This window comes from Balaenoptera acutorostrata, chromosome X, assembly GCF_949987535.1.
Source record: "Balaenoptera acutorostrata chromosome X, mBalAcu1.1, whole genome shotgun sequence".
Taxonomy (NCBI): domain Eukaryota; kingdom Metazoa; phylum Chordata; class Mammalia; order Artiodactyla; family Balaenopteridae; genus Balaenoptera; species Balaenoptera acutorostrata.
In genome coordinates this window covers 73,765,761-73,781,913 of record NC_080085.1, presented here as the reverse complement: position 1 = coordinate 73,781,913, position 16,153 = coordinate 73,765,761, and the positions used below count along the sequence as shown (strand labels likewise).

The 16,153-nt window shown below is 36.8% G+C and overlaps 1 protein-coding gene across 1 annotated transcript in view; it reads left to right on the top strand.

Annotated features, from left to right (window-relative positions):
• Positions 1–4,076: 4,076 nt before the first annotated feature.
• The window catches only part of POF1B (POF1B actin binding protein), a 94,137-nt gene continuing 82,060 nt past the window's right edge, over positions 4,077–16,153 (top strand). Inside the window, 1 exon segment of the mRNA XM_057537658.1 lies at positions 4,077–4,364. Coding sequence (XP_057393641.1) covers positions 4,077–4,364 — 288 coding nt within the window.

The window sequence follows — 16,153 nt, the reverse complement described above, 5'->3', positions numbered from 1 at the left end:
ACCATTAGCCTGAAGCAATGGGCCAGGGATAGAGATATATTTGAGAGTCAGCCTCATAAAACAAGAGGTGGAGTACAGGATTAGTTATACACATGAAAGCTCCACTGCTGATGCTTATAAAATTCATTTGGTGTTAAATTTATAATTAGTGTTATTATTTAATATGCTAAGATAGTTCTGTATATCAATTTTGATAAATAACTGAGCTATTTTACCTTAATGGTTTTAGGTAGCTAAGCTTTTAAAAAACCAGACCTATAGCCTCTTGGGACATTCATATTTGCTTTGCTTTTCAAAGCCTTCTATTTCACAAAAATCACACAACACCATCTGTTAATAACATATTTTAAAATGTTTGTATCTGGATAGTGTATTACAATTAGCAGGCACTTTTTCATTTAAACCTAATAACAATTTTGTGAGGTAGGTAAAGTCAAGACTTCAGATGGCCTTCAAAACAGCTTAGTCAAAATGCTAATCACTGTTGTTGTTATTTTTATTACCAGTAATGTATATGGCAGACATTCCTGATCCTTACTCTATCTCTTGTTCTTACCATCAATATGGGAAGTTTCATTTTCTACTTTTTCCATGTCTTCAGTTATTTTAATTTTTAAAGAATAAATTACTTTTATAATAAAAAACACTAAAGGTTTTTAAGTCTGTTAGAACTGAATTAGCTTCTAAAGGGATATCACGTCTAAGGGGAAATCAAATTCATCATCATAAATGAGGTTTTTTCAGTACTAAACATAAAATATCTATATTACTGAGTGAAACAAAATAACTGCCAGAAATATAACTAAGGATTCTCTGAACAAGTCTGGAGCTGAGAATAAGAAATCAACTCTTACTGTCTCATCCACCAGTGTAAGAAGTGTAGCATAATCATGAAGCCTGAGGAATGCAGAGTGTCAAGCCCTTGGCTTTTCAAGTAGAAAACAGAGCAATTACCATTATTAAATGGTCAAATAATTTATATGCATTTATTAATAAAAAATAGGTGAGTATTAACATTATCTGCATAAAGGAGAAATACAACAATTGGAGAAGCAGATCAACGAAGGCACAAATGCATTCTCAGAGAAGGAGCACAGACTTTGGTGAGAATGATTGATAAGTCTCTCTGAGGTGTGCAAGGGTGGTCAACATCTGTTTCATATTTAGATGTGGTTTGTCTGCCAGAGAGTGTCTCATCTCATTTCTTATATAGTATCCCTGAGCTTCAAGCTCTCTCTTCCTCATATCCAGGCATGTGGAAAAGTGATGGATGAGGCTCAGGAATTGAAAGAGGGTGTCAGTTTCACACATTACTCTTTGCCCAACTGCATTAAGGTGGTTGCCTCAAAATGCCATATATCCAAGAAATGTGAAGGGCAGGTATGGATGAAGGAATTTTTAGTCTTCATCTCAATCTCTTACTTTAGTTACTAGGATACAGATATTAATAGCACTGGATGCAGATATTAACAGCACTGTGTGTATGTGTTTGTGTGTGTTTTAAATTCAGATTTCAACAATCAGAGCTGACTGGATGATCCCACTTAATACCCATTCCCTATTCACATATAAAGCTTATTCAAAATGATACTGCTAGTGATATTAACAAGTTATTGATCTGATATTTTACCAGGCTGTTTGGCAGGTCATGTGTTCCTAATTAAATTTTCATTGATCCTTGAGGAACAGCATTATAATGAACAAGGATTAGATTTGAAAGCTCTGCACACAGTACACAAATATAAACGTACATATACAATAAATTATTTTAAAGAGTTTTTAAGGTCGATTTTCAGCATTTTGCATACCTCTCCTCCATAGAGTCTGTCATACAGAGTGAAGTAAGTCAGAAAGAGAAAAACAAATACAGTATGCTAACACATATATATGGAATCTAAGGGAAAAAAAGGGTCATGAAGAACTTAGTGGCAAGATGGGAATAAAGACACAGACCTACTAGAGAATGGACTTGAGGATATGGGGAGGGGGAGGGGTGAGCTGTGACAGGGTGAGAGAGTGTCATGGACATATATACACTACCAAATGTAAAATAGATAGCTAGTGGGAAGCAGCTGCATAGCACAGGGAGATCAGCTCAGTGATTTGTGACCACCTAGAGGGGTGGGATGGGGAGGGTGGGAGGGAGGGAGATGCAAGAGGGAAGAGATATGGGAACATATGTATATGTATAACTGATTCACTTTGTTATAAAGCAGAAACTAACACACCATTGTAAAGCAATTATACTTCAATAAAGATGTTTAAAAAAAAATCCAAAGATTCCACAGGGAGATCAGCTCGGTGCTTTGTGACCACCTAGAGGGGTGGGAGAGGGACGGTGGGAGGGAGGGAGATGCAAGAGGGAAGAGATATGGGAACATATGTATATGTATAACTGATTCACTTTGTTATAAAGCAGAAACTAACACACCGTTGTAAAGCAATTATACTCCAATAAAGATGTTAAAAAAAATCCAAAGATTCTTTTTAAAGTCACGTAACGTGCTAATGGTTCAAAAGTGTTTTAGTTTTCCACTTAGAAGATGTATTGAATGTCCAGATACAGAACATAATTTAAATTTTTACTTAGCAGTATAATATAGTAGAGCTATAGGCTCTATGTTCAAATCCCAGACTCATCTTTTACTAGTAGTTTAACTTTGGGAAGTTTTTCAGCCTCTCTGTGTCTCTGCCTCAGTTCCTCGCCTATAAACCCTCATAAATTTGTGAGGATGACAGATATTCCATGTAAAGCTTCTCGCGTGGTCAGAGTGAATGACCAGTAAGTCACTACCTTTTGTTCACTTAGCAGGTAAAATCCTGGCTAACCAGCTTGATGATATTCTCTTCCTCTCCAGAATGGTGGTGGTGTGCTGGGTTCTATGGTATATATACACACTAGAAAGATGTCCCTTTTCTGAAGACACCCTCAGTGAGTATTCTAGAGTTCCGTGGTGCTGAAATATCTTGCAGGGAAAAATCTGGTGGTTAAGTAGGCATTATGATTGTAATTTCAAGTAGTGATAAATATAAGTGCTGAGCATATTTAATCTCATTATATCAGGTAAGGCACCTCTCAGGACTTGCAGCTCCCTTAACAACTAGATATTAAAAAGGCAATCAAACTCAGTGTTTCCTAAGGCACAAATCAAGTCAGGGTACATTCCTTTGTAAAAATGTGAAACGATAAGTATAAGTGCTAAAATGCAAAGTGTTTCTGGAATGGTTAGATTTTTCTTGACCAAATCTCCCACGTACAGACAGCAATTTAATCATTTAGACAAATCTTCCTCAATTTAAATTAGAAAGCCACACGAGGCCTGGAGCAAGATAAACAGGTCCACAAATTAGAGAGTGTTGCTAGAAGGAAACCTCATAGCAATCTCCCTTAACTGCAATTACTAGCTGGGTTTTGCAAAGAATGAAGATTTATCTGTGAAAACTAATGTGTCCTTAGGCTAATATCCCTTATTTTGGTCTGGGACTCTGGAATGATAATACTCATGCTTGTAATTACCTTTGATAAGCTTAAAAACCATGGGAAAGCCACTTTCATGTGACGTTTGTGACCTTTTTTCTGAAGTAAGTTTTGGCATGGGCATGTCTTTGTTTGCCTATTTACAGTTCAAGTGAATTTCCAAGACTGTGGATTTGGAAGCTCTGGCTTTAGCCCTGAAATTCCACATTCCTGCTCTTTCCAGACTTCCGTAGCCTACTGGGCAGCCTAGTAGCTATCTCCATAACAAAGCAGGGCCTCTCCCGGCAGGTAAACCTACCCAGTGATTCCGCCCCTCAGGGGCGTGGCAGTACTATTTCCTGGAGCAATCTTAAGGGGTGGTTCCACTTTGCATTTGCACTCAACTACTTTGCTGCCTCCTCTGTAACTGCCAGACCTGCTTCAGCTGTTGCTCAGGTAACTCCCATCTCTCGCTGGCACCACTATAGGCAAAGGTGGTTGATAAAAGGCTTCTAACGTGTGCCTGCCTGCCTGCTTTCCTACGCCTTTCTTTCATGATCTCTCTCTGTTTGTTCCTTAGGGAGAGCATCTGGGGAGTACCTTGCTGACCACTGAGAAGATGATGAGCTCAAACTATTGGAGTGAGATGAGCAGCAGCAGCAGCTGTGGGACTCAGCAATCCCCAGAAGGGCTGCAGTGCCAGCCCCAGCATTACCACTGCTACCATCAGTCAAGCCAAGCCCAGCAGCCTCCAGAAAAAAATGTAGTGTATGAGCGAGTGAGGACTTACAGTGGGCCCATGAACAAAGTGGTTGAGGCCTTGGGCCCCATCGGCTCACGGGAAGTGTGCTCCTCTCTCAAAACTGCCTCCTCCTACCAAAGCTTGCTTTGGAGCGACCGTTCCCAGGTACCACAAAGACAGCTATGCCAGAAAGGGGAAATCTTTGTTGCCTTTATTTGCTTTTGAACCTCATTTCTTTTCTTTCTGCTTCTCTGGCTCTGTTCTACAGGATATTATCTCTTGGATTGCAGCTATATATGCAATGTATGGTCACCCAAATTCCATCTCTTGGCTGTTCTTTCATTTACTAGTTCCCGTAGCCATTTGTTTATCAGTTCCAGTGATTTTCATAATCTAACTAGAGCATAGGATGGTTCATTTTTTGTTGAATTAGATTGGAATATATGACCTGAGGTATTCTTTTGCTCCTACCACAAAGCAATCCTCAACTTGAATACAGTCATTTTTATAAAATAGGTTCCCACTGATTCACTTCATATCAAAAGTAAACAGGTTTTTTTGTATCAAATATGGTGGTGCAGGGACAATGGCATGTATGGAGTGACGAGCAATTATTTGTGTTTAGCAAATAGTATGCTACTCCAGGATAAGTGACAGGCACAATGTCTATTTGAATTGTCATATGTGTTTCATCTTTTGAAAATGATGCATTGGTTCTTGTATAGTCAAGGTGGATAATTTATTTTTTTATTTTTTTATTTTTTTAATACATTTTAATTTATTGATTTATTTTTGGCTGCATTGGGTCTTTGTTGCTGTGCGCGGGCTTCTCATTGTGGTGGCTTCTCTTTTTGCAGAGCACGGGCTCTAGGCGCGGGCTTCAGTAGTTGTGGCTCTCTGGCTTCAGTAGTTGTGGCTCGCTGGCTTCACTAGTTGTGGCACACGGGCTTAGTTGCTCCGTGGCATGTGGGATCTTCCCAGACCAGGGATCGAACCCGTGTCCCCTGCATTGGCAGGCGGATTCTTAACCACTGCATCACCACGGAAACCCCAGGTGGATAATTTATGAATATTAGTAGAAGGAATATTGAAAGAGTGAATATAAGATTGAGGAAGGCAAGATGTAAGCAATTGTTACATGAAAGCTAAAAATGGTGGAAGTCTAAGACACCCTTTAAAATGAAACAAATTTGTTTTTAAAGGGGTTAGTTTAGAATCAGTATCTGTGTTAATAATCTTGCCAGTGAATATGAAAGAACACTGTAAGAATATAAAATTAACAGCTCTATGCCTGTTTTCATCTTTGACTCTCTTTATATTAAATTTGCATGTCTTTAAGCTTTCTGGAAACTTCCATCCAAACTGAAATTATGTTTCAAGATACAAGTAGTACTGTGAAGAGCTCAAAAAGCAGCCATCGGGCTGATATCTTATGTTGCATTGTTATGCTGATCTGGAATAATATGGATTATTTTTCCCAAAACAATAATTTTAATTAGGATATGAAGCAACATTTCTAAAGTATATAAAGAAACTTTTATCATTGTTTTTTTTTATTAATTTATTTCTTTATTTTTGTCTATGCTGGGTCTTCGTTTCTGTGTGAGGGCTTTCTCTAGTTGTGGCAAGCAGGGGCCACTCTTCATCGCAGTGCGCGGGCCTCTCACTATCGCGGCCTCTCTTGTTGCAGAGCACAGGCTCCAGACGCGCAGGCTCAGTAGTTGTGGCTCACGGGCCCAGCCGCTCCGCGGCATGTGGGATCCTCCCAGACCAGGGCTCAAACCCGTGTCCCCTGCATTGGCAGGCAGACTCTCAACCACCGCGCCACCTGGGAAGCCCGAAACTATTTTAAAAAGAAGTTTTTAAAGATATAGGTAACCCAACAACTACAAAGGCCACAATTCTCTTGTTTTATTTCACTCCTAGCTTAATTTGAGGGAAAAATATGAAGAAAAACCCAGTATTCACTGTCAGTAATTTCCTATTTGAGAAAAACTCCACCTGCATTGAAGTCAAAGGGAAGAAAAATAAAAGGTCAAAACTACTAGTTTGTGATAATAATAATGCAAATGTACATTCCAGTATTCAGTGATGTTAATGAACAACAAAGTGGGTGTCACCTATATTCCTGAGTAGCCCCAAAACAATGGGGAAGTTGAAACAACAGTTACCATTATCATACGAATGCTAAAATCACCCTATCTGGCGTAGTTATTTAAATACATTAACCTCTTTTCTTATCAACTTCCTAGTAAAAGAAAAATAAATAGATAGAAATTTAAAAAGCTGAAATTTGGCAAATTATAAACATTGACCACAGAACAACTTTTAGGGTCACACTTTATTGTATACTCCATAGTTCAACTTTCCTTTTTAATATTGCTGGGACCAAGCTGGTTGAGTTTTTTACGAGACTCACCTTTCTACCTGATATTTGCTAAGTTATCCTCACAAGACTAGCTCCATCCTGAAATGTAGTTCCCCAAAGGAGTTTATAAAGAGCCTTAGGGACAGAAAGTATGGCCGCAGAAACAGGGAAAAGAGATTGGAATGGAGGGTGTTGTGAAGTCTGAAGTGATTTATAATTGAAAAGAAAGAAAAGGTCTGGGTGAGGAAGAGGGAGGTGAACTTCTAGATATGTGGTAAAGGAAAAAAAATAAGAATCTTCATTCTCTTAGTGAAATAAGAAAGAAAATTTGACTATAAAATTTCAAACTGAGTTAGATATCAAAGGGCATTCATAAATCCACTAAAAGATAATTTGGCAAGAAAGCTTTTAGATAGCTGCCACAAAGAATGTGACTAGGAAACTATTATTCTATTATTTTATTTCTTTTCTCCCTGTTTAGTGGCAGGATGGCATTGTATAAAGTAGGACCTAAAATTGATCTGAAATTACCTTCATGTTAACGAAATGTGTAAGATGTGGTGGCAGCTTTATTATATACCACGCCAAGCACAAGCAAGCAGTACACATTACTTAAAACACTTTTTGTTTTATGATTTAAAATTCTTTCCTTAATATGCCATGTTTCAATGACATTTTGAGTTGGTATATAGCAATTATTCTGATGCTAAATTTTGTGACCATGGCAGCTAGGAAGATAAGTATTATAATCAATTGTTGGTTATCATGAATTCAATTAAAATTTTACTTGAATTGTTTTTAGCATTTTTGTGTTTGGATGACAGTAAAAGAATTCCTAAGATTAAAAAAATATATAATTGCCAGTAGTAAAATATGTTCCCTTTGAGAGACCGAAATTGATGTCACTCTGCTTCGCTTCCTGAATATTAATTTTCGCTTATGTAGTAGACATTTTAGATTTAACCAAATGCTTTTTGCAGCACTTTAGTATTTTCTATTTCTGGCTTTTTGGCCCACGATTTTCCTTTTTTGCTTTGTTGTGCACTAAAATAGTGTTTATAGACATAAACATATTTTAAATTTCTCCAGATATAATGTTGCTTTGCTTCTTGTCTAAAATTGATCAGATATATTTTATGATTCCCTCAGTTATTATTTTGTCTGACTGATAGAGTGTTTCTCAGAGAAAACTGAATATAGAAACCAAGTATAGTGAAATTGTCTAAACTGATGGTAGAATTAAAATTACTAAGTTTATCCATATGAACAGGAAAAATCAAAAGCAGGTGTAATCAAGGTCATAGGTGCATTTTAGAACTGAATATAGTCTTGTAAATAAATGGAATTCTAGAAACTACATAAAACTAAAGAAAACAAAAACCTTATGGCTCAACCTTTTAAAAGGCCTAAACATTAAACAACCATCATTAACTCAAAATGAAACACTGCCTCAAATGAACAGCATTGATGTTAATACGCATTGGACATATGTATTTCTCTTCCATTAATTTTAGCTTTTTACGAAGTTCAAGATATTTTCCACGTATACAGAGAAGTTCTGTTGTGAGAGAGAGAAATTGATCAAAATAAAATATTTTTAATACTAGTCATTCATTGAACACATATTTATTAAGTGCCTATTATGTAAGAAGCACCATGATTATGTAGATAAATACCATTTGCTTATCCAAGGAGAGTCCGTATTGAGGACAGATATATACGACCTGGTCTGTAGGTGTCCTATATGTTTATATTTCATTTTAAAATATAATTTTGTGCTTTAGCCATCAATATTTTATTGAATAAAACATTTTAGTGCAAGAAGGGATCTCTTAGAGATTGTGTTTTATGGATTACCATTTTTTAAAATTTGAAACTTGCAACCAAATTTAGCTCCAGAAAGCAGCCCAGGGGAGAATGTGAGTGAGTTTATGAATGGCCTCTGCTCTCAATAATTACCCACCTTGGGCTTTTCTTTGTTTACATGACTTTTTTCCTTTTTCTTTGGTTACAGAGATAGTGGATAGTTCCCTTACTGTGCCAGGATTTCTATACACTATCAGAAAATTTTCCTGTTCTGTGGGGATGGGTGTGTTGCTTTGAAAAATTGTTGTTCAAAGGAGTGGTCACTAAAGTGAATGATTATTCAGGGAAGTAGGTTGCCTGAGAAAGCAATGAGGTTATAGGATAAAGAGGCCCGAGTTTTCAGCTTTGGTCATCCCTTTTGTGCTTACAGTTAAATGAAGCTATAGAAATTGAGTGCAACTAATTGCTGGGTGAAAATGCCCTTGCCAATTGTCTCTTGTTTAAGGGAGGTCTGATAAATTGCTTGGCCTGTTTTGAGTCAATGGCACTCACGAGCTATCATTGTGTGTGTGTGTGTGTGTGTGTGTGTGTGAGAGAGAAGGTGGTGTGTGCAAAGGGGAGGGAGGTGAACTTTTCCTTTAACTGTTGTGATCCAAATTTTTTTCTTGACAATTCTTGGTAAAATAACTGCAAGTTTGCCATGCTCTTAAACCCTATTTAAAAGTGAAAACCTTTCCAAACAAGTATATTTGAGCTAACTTTTTCTTCACAACAGCAGCTATCTTAATAGCCATCCTTTTTTTGGCTTCCAATGGAACGTATGTACTTTCAGTTTTTAAAGACAAAAAGCATGCACTGCAAAGTGACTGTATACTTTATTTTCTCTCCTAGTTGCCTTCAAGAAAAGAAGAAAGAATCCAGGAATGGGTCTCTTAAATGAGGGATTTTCCTTGGAGGGAAGGGATGAGTGGAAGGAGTTCTATTACTATTACATTCTATTGCTTTCTTTACATGAGAACAGGATCACAGATTTTATCCTAAATTAAGGAAGTGTTTGTTTCATATAAACAAAGGTCATTATAATTTACATGTTTCTTCCTGTACAAAGTTCAGAAGAGCATCTCAACAATAACCTAAAGCAAGTGTTTAACCATGTTACTGTCTTTGACAGGTTCTAACAAAACATCTCCCAAACTATTCCGAAAATTTATTTAAATGGCCTATTTAAATGGCCGTTTGCCTTGGCAAATTCTGTCAGCATAAATGTCAGGTGGTTTTTAAAGATACTGCCTCTTTTGAAACTATTCAGCCTAGCCTTTTCCTAAGTCACTATTATTACTTTCAGTGATTCTCATAGCCATTAAAACTGACAGAAGCGTATACAAGGCTCCCATGGTTTTCCTTCTTGGAACATTATATTATGTATTAGTTTTTAAGTAAAGTTTTAAAATTCAAATTAGGCAACATGAAAGAGTGCCATGTTTATTTCAACAAGATTCCAAATATTTAAAGAACAAAGTCCTGTACTATGCATGTAATCTTTTCTATTACCTAATTCTCGTTCCCAGCAGTCTCGCTGTCTCTCCTTTACATATTGCACCAAGGTCTTGAACTCTTTGATCAGAGTTATCAATAGGAAAATGAAAGCCAATAGATATTGACTGAAAATGTTCATATTATGTAGAGCCTAAAGATCAGTCACAGAGAACATTGTGTGGAGAAAATACCCATCCAAATGAATCTATGTGTAGTGTCCCAGGGAGAGCTACAAATAATAAATGTGCAGTGATGAGGTAGACTTGGGGAGAACTGAACTATGAAACAGTCAAGTGTAGTGGCTAATAGTGTAAGCTTAGGTTTTAAACTTCTTTGGTTTAATTCCTGGTTCACGGACTTGCTAGCTATATGCTTCAGTTGCCTCATCTATAAAATGGGGCGATAATAACACCTAAGTTATAGGATTGTTATTAGAGTCAAATGCAATAATATATGGTGGAAAATACACAGCACAGTGCCTGACACACAGTAAGTGTTAATGTTGTATTACCCAGAATAAATGACTTGACGTCTCATGACCTTGTGTCCTCATTTGTAAAGTGGGGACAATCATACCTTCCTTCAGAGTTGTAGTGAGTATTGAGATAACATGTGAAGGTGTCCAGCACAGATTTAGCACTGGATAATTCTTTCTGCTTGTATTATTGATTTATAAAAATATAGCCAACAAAAGCCATTAGCTGCACAAACTACGGTAATAAACTAAATGAATAGACTATAAGGTAAGGGTTCCTTTGACACTGGGAAGATTAGGTAAACACATATGCTTGAAAGGCTTATTAGGGCTCTGCTAGCTAAGAAAGACTAATGAGGAAAAGCATTAAAGCAATTTTCTAAAACATGGTATATGATCAAAAGACTGGAGCAGCAGGAATGTATTTATAATGTTTACTGGCATAAATATCCTTTAGAAAGAGTAATTTGGAAGTTCCCATGCTCTTAGAGTCTTTGAACTTGAACCTCAATATTTGAAATGAAGTTTTTTTAGTGTGTGGCTTTTTCTTTTTCCTTTTTAAAATGTAGTGATGCTGAGCATTAAAGCTTGCTTGCAGTCTGCCTCTTACCTAATGCTTCCTCTAGAGCTACACTTCCAGTAGGGTAGTATGTGCTTATTTACATTTACACTTAAATTAATTCAAATCCAATAAAACTAATTATTCAGTTCCTCAGTTGCAATAGCCACATTTTAAGTGCTCAACAGCCACATGTGGCTAGTGACTACTGTACTGTACAGCACAGATACAGGGCATTCCACCACTGCAGAGAGTTCTACTGGACACTGCAGATCTATATATTCAAGCTATTCATTTAAGTATAGAACTATCTCTAAGATCATCACAATTCAAAGAAATTCATGGTGGTGCAAATGTGCAATCAAAGGGCTGCCAAAGTACATGATCAGCTTTAACGGACACATAGGAATGAAACACAAAATGAAGCCACAAACTTTCAAAGTATAAGTTTAGAATGACAATTTCAGTAGAAGGAAAATTAAATTCATAAAAATTTTATAAAAGAGCTGAATGACATATTTTTATGCATGTATGCACATATAGTCATCCTTTGCTATCTGAGGAGGATTGGTACTTGGACCCCTGCTCCAGGTACCAAAACCCACGGATGATCAAGTATCTTATATAACCTATGCATATCCTTCCCTGTATTTTAAATCATCTTTAGATGTGTAAATACAGTGTAAACACTATATAAATAGTTGCCAGAGCGCACCAAATTCAAGTTTTGCTTTTTGAAACTTTCCAGATTTTTTAAAATATTTTCAATCCTTCGTTGGTTGAATTTGCAGATGCAGAACCTGTGGATACGGAGGGCTGACTGTATCTATCCTTTATATAATTTCCCCAGAACCTTACTTTTTGAAAGAGTAAATATTTAAAAAGAGGAAAAAGATGAAATAACCCCCCTCAATCAAAATGCACCTTCCTTTCTTTTAGCACATGATCTGAGTTTCATAGCCTCTCTGGAACTGCCTATGTCCCTTAAGCTACTGAATTAATTTTAAACTTTAGTAAGTAAAGTTCAAATATCATTCCCATTTTTACTGATGAGGTAACCAAGGCACAGAAGTGCTATGTAACTTGCTCGAGTTCATGCAGCTAGTCTGTGGTAGAACTGGGATTTAAATCTAAGCAGTCTAGTTCTAGGTCTATGCTTGTAACCACCATGCTATACTGGATATTCCTGATCTATACATTTGACTCTTATTTATGTCATATAGTCTCTGATATCTGATTCCTGTATCCCAACTATGATTTAGGTTAAACCAAGGTATGAACAATTATCTCAAGTGATGTTGTAAAATTATCCCAGAAAAGCAGACTGATTTTAATCCATTCTGATCTTAAAATTGGTAATGCCATGTGTACTTTATAAGAGGAGGAGGAGGAGAAAAAGGGAAAGAGAAGGGTGAGGAGGAGAAGAAGGAAAAAGGTGGGGATGAGGAGGAAGAGGGAAGAGGGCTGCTACAACTTTCCCAAAGTAGAAAATGACTTTAGTCATCATGGGAAAAACAGTCTTGGATTTCATACTAAGCCTAAATCTACTAATTATAAACAAAATTATTTTTCAACAAAACTCTACCTAAAGAATGTTGCCAACAGGCAATATTTATGGATTTAGCAAATACGAGCCACAGGAATAAACGACTCAATACTAGGCTGAATATTTGATCAGAAAAAGTAGGGCTTTCCTGCAAAATCAAAGGGCTTAAATGATATGAGAATTAAATAAAAATTCAATGTTTTATTGAGTTTAGAGTTCTGTATGTACACTCTGTAAATATATCATGCTGTCTACTTCAAAAAAAAACCCTGTTGAATTGGTAGAAGTTTAAAATATTTAATCAGGGCTATTCTCTCACACAGTCAGTTATGGGTGGATTTCTTGTTTTCAGGCACCAAAAAGTTACTTTTGATAATAAATAATAAAAAGAGTCGAATATCTAGCCTCTTATTGTGAGAATTAGTCAAATCTAACAGGAGAATTTTGTTCCACAACTTGAAAAACAGAAAATATAATGAGGCAGGCTATAGGTGTGGGGAAGTATAGTGATTAAGGGCATGAGTTCTGGATTTAGTGATTAAGTAGCATCACGCTACTTGAGTTGGAATCCCAACACCTTAGTATTAGCTGTGTGATCTTCAGCTAGCTACTTAACCTATCTTTGTCTAACTTTACTCATATGTAAAATGGGGTTATAGTAGTACCTTTCTGATGGCGGTTTTTCTCAGTGTTAAATAAGATGATCTATGTAACATATTTGGCATAGAAAGCTCTTAATAGGTGTTAGTTGTCATTATCATCTTCATCAAAGGAATACAAGACTGACAAGTTTAAAGGATTTGAAATTGTCTTGTCTGTATGGAAAAATAAGCTGGGAGTGACCTCTTATATTCACAGAATGTCGGAAATAGAATGGGGCTTAAAGATCCTCCAATCCACACTTACACATACCCACATCCCGTTTCTCACATGAGGAAACAAGCTCAGGAAGATGGCATGAGTTGTTCATTATCCCAGCTGGCTGGTGGTATAGTGGTATAACTAGAAGTAGAACCTAGGTCTCTGGACTTCAAGCACAGGACTCTTTCCACTATATTATGATAGTCACCACCACCCCTTCCCCAGCCTTCAATTATTTTGTTATAAGGAACATGGGGCTATGGCATAGAGGGCATAAGTACAAAAGATGTAACTATTCATTAGATTTAATGATTTCAACATGAAGAATTTAAGGAAGCTCTATACAGATGAGAGACACTGAAAATTAAACATTGATGTAGGTTATCAAGAGAGAGATTTAGATTTCTATTCCTGAGATGCCTTTAAAACTAAGACATCTTCTTCATTCATCCATTCATTCATTCACAAACATTTTTGATCACTTCCTGTAGAATAGGCAATAGCTACTTGTGGGATGACTTGCTGCAATCCTGCCTAGAGCTAGATGCCACTGAAAGTAACTTCCATCATCAAGACAATGTTCATTTTGGACCTTTACTCACACTACTTACCTAATTCCGTAGACTTTCAGGGGAAAAGGGTTTTCTTTAGCAAGTTTTTCTGAAATTAATACACCTTATATTCAGATAGGTTTTTTTCCACCTTATGATAAGTCTAATACTGCTGCAATTTAAACTCATGCTGGTCACTGCCATATGTCTTAATCTCTTTGACCCGTATTAAGCTATCACCTTAATATTTTACTTTTTGAAGTCATTCCATTTGTCCTTCGTTTCCATAGGGTTGTATGGGAAAAGCCACATTTGCCTAGATCAATTCTAATAATGAAGGCTCAGAACAATTAAGTAAAGCATAATTTGTGGAATTAATGTACCAGCTTTCCAAATATAAGAAGATTGAATAATTTCTTCATTTTAGCACTAGACTTGTCTTTGTGCAAATACACCAATTTGCCTTTTGAATATCTGCTATCTTGGCATCTGAGTAAAGTAACTGCCTATCAATATATGCCCTAAAGATGTAAGATACATATACACACACACATATATATATATATTTGTGTATGTGTGTGTATTCTTACTTGGGTTAATTTCAGCAAGTTTATAAAACTTCTCAGTGTACTCTTTCATCTTAAAAGCTACTCCACATAGCTAGTTAAGTTTCATTCTGTTTAATTTGCTGATGCCATCAGATTTGAATAGGGTAAAGGGAAGGGGAAAAAACTACTATCTATAGAACAAGGTACCAGGCAGTGTGCACTAACTGTATTCTCAAAATAACCCTAGTATTACTAGCCACAGCCTAAAAAGGCTAAAAGTTTTCATAAAAGCATCTTTCACGGGCTTCCCTGGTGGCGCAGTGGTTGAGAATCTGCCTGCTAATGCAGGGGACACGGGTTCGAGCCCTGGTCTGGGAAGATCCCACATGCCACGGAGCAGCTGGGCCCGTGAGCCACAATTGCTGAGCCTGCGCGTCTGGAGCCTGTGCCCCGCGACGGGAGGGGCCGCGATAGAGAAAGGCCCGCGCACCGCGATGAAGAGCGGTCCCCGCACCGCGATGAAGAGTGGCCCCCGCTTGCCGCAACTGGAGAAAGCCCTCGCACGAACCGAAGACCCAACACAGCCAAAAATAAATAAATAAATAAATAAATAAATAAGAAAATCCTTTAAAAAAAAAAAAAAAAAAAAGCATCTTTCACACATGAGTAATTTTACACTTTGCTGATGGATGTGGAATTGGCATAGCCATTTGAGAAATCAATTGGGCAGTATGTGTTAAAATGAATAATGCACATATTCTGTGTCCTAGTAATTCCATTTTGTGGGATTCTAGAGAAATACTCACATTGCACAAGTATGCTCTGCAGCATAGTGGAAACCTGGAAACAATTTTAAAAAGATAGATAAGTAAACTATCAAACAAACATTATGGAACACTATAATTTAAAATAATGAATTAAGACATTAATCTATAATATGAGATTGTTAGGCTTACATTGCAGAATAATAAAAGCAGTAAATATTATTATTTATACATATATGTATAAATATGGGTAAGAGATTTGAATGAAGGGAGGATGGTTAAGGTAAGATCTTTGACTTTATAAATTTTTATGTTAGAGTGTATTCATGCACTATTGCATAACTAAAAAGCACCTTTTTTGTCTTTCTGAACTTATTCCTGTTGGATCTGTGGGCCAAATCCACCTGCACTTGGTTGTATTTGTAGCCATTTTCCTAAACTGAAGAACACGTACCTGTTTGGTCTAAAGTCTTTAATTCTGTGCATTTGTCTGAGCAATTATCCTCAGCTACCAGCAGGAAATCTGGGAACCTATTCAAAGTCTGCCTAGAAACATTAAGCTTGCAGTGTTGCTGTTGATGTAACAGAGGGAGGAAGATTGAAAATGTTACAAGTTGAACCAAAAGGAAAACCACAGTGTGCAGAACATTTGGCAGTCTGAGTAAATGCACAGTCCTGTTTTAAGAACAGCATGTCACACCTACATTATAGCTATACTTCGGTATTAGTCTGTCAGTGTTTCCCTTGTAAGTCTGTGATTCCGATTTTTAATACCTCCTTGATCTGAAGAAAACACTATTTTTATCATTTTAGGAATATATCCTGGAGTTGTGTCAATTGGTTGTAAATTATAGTAATGTATGAAGAAATTGAGTAATGCTGTCAACTCTTTGCACACTGATGAAGTTATGCAATTTGCTGATCTGGGAAAAACGTAAAG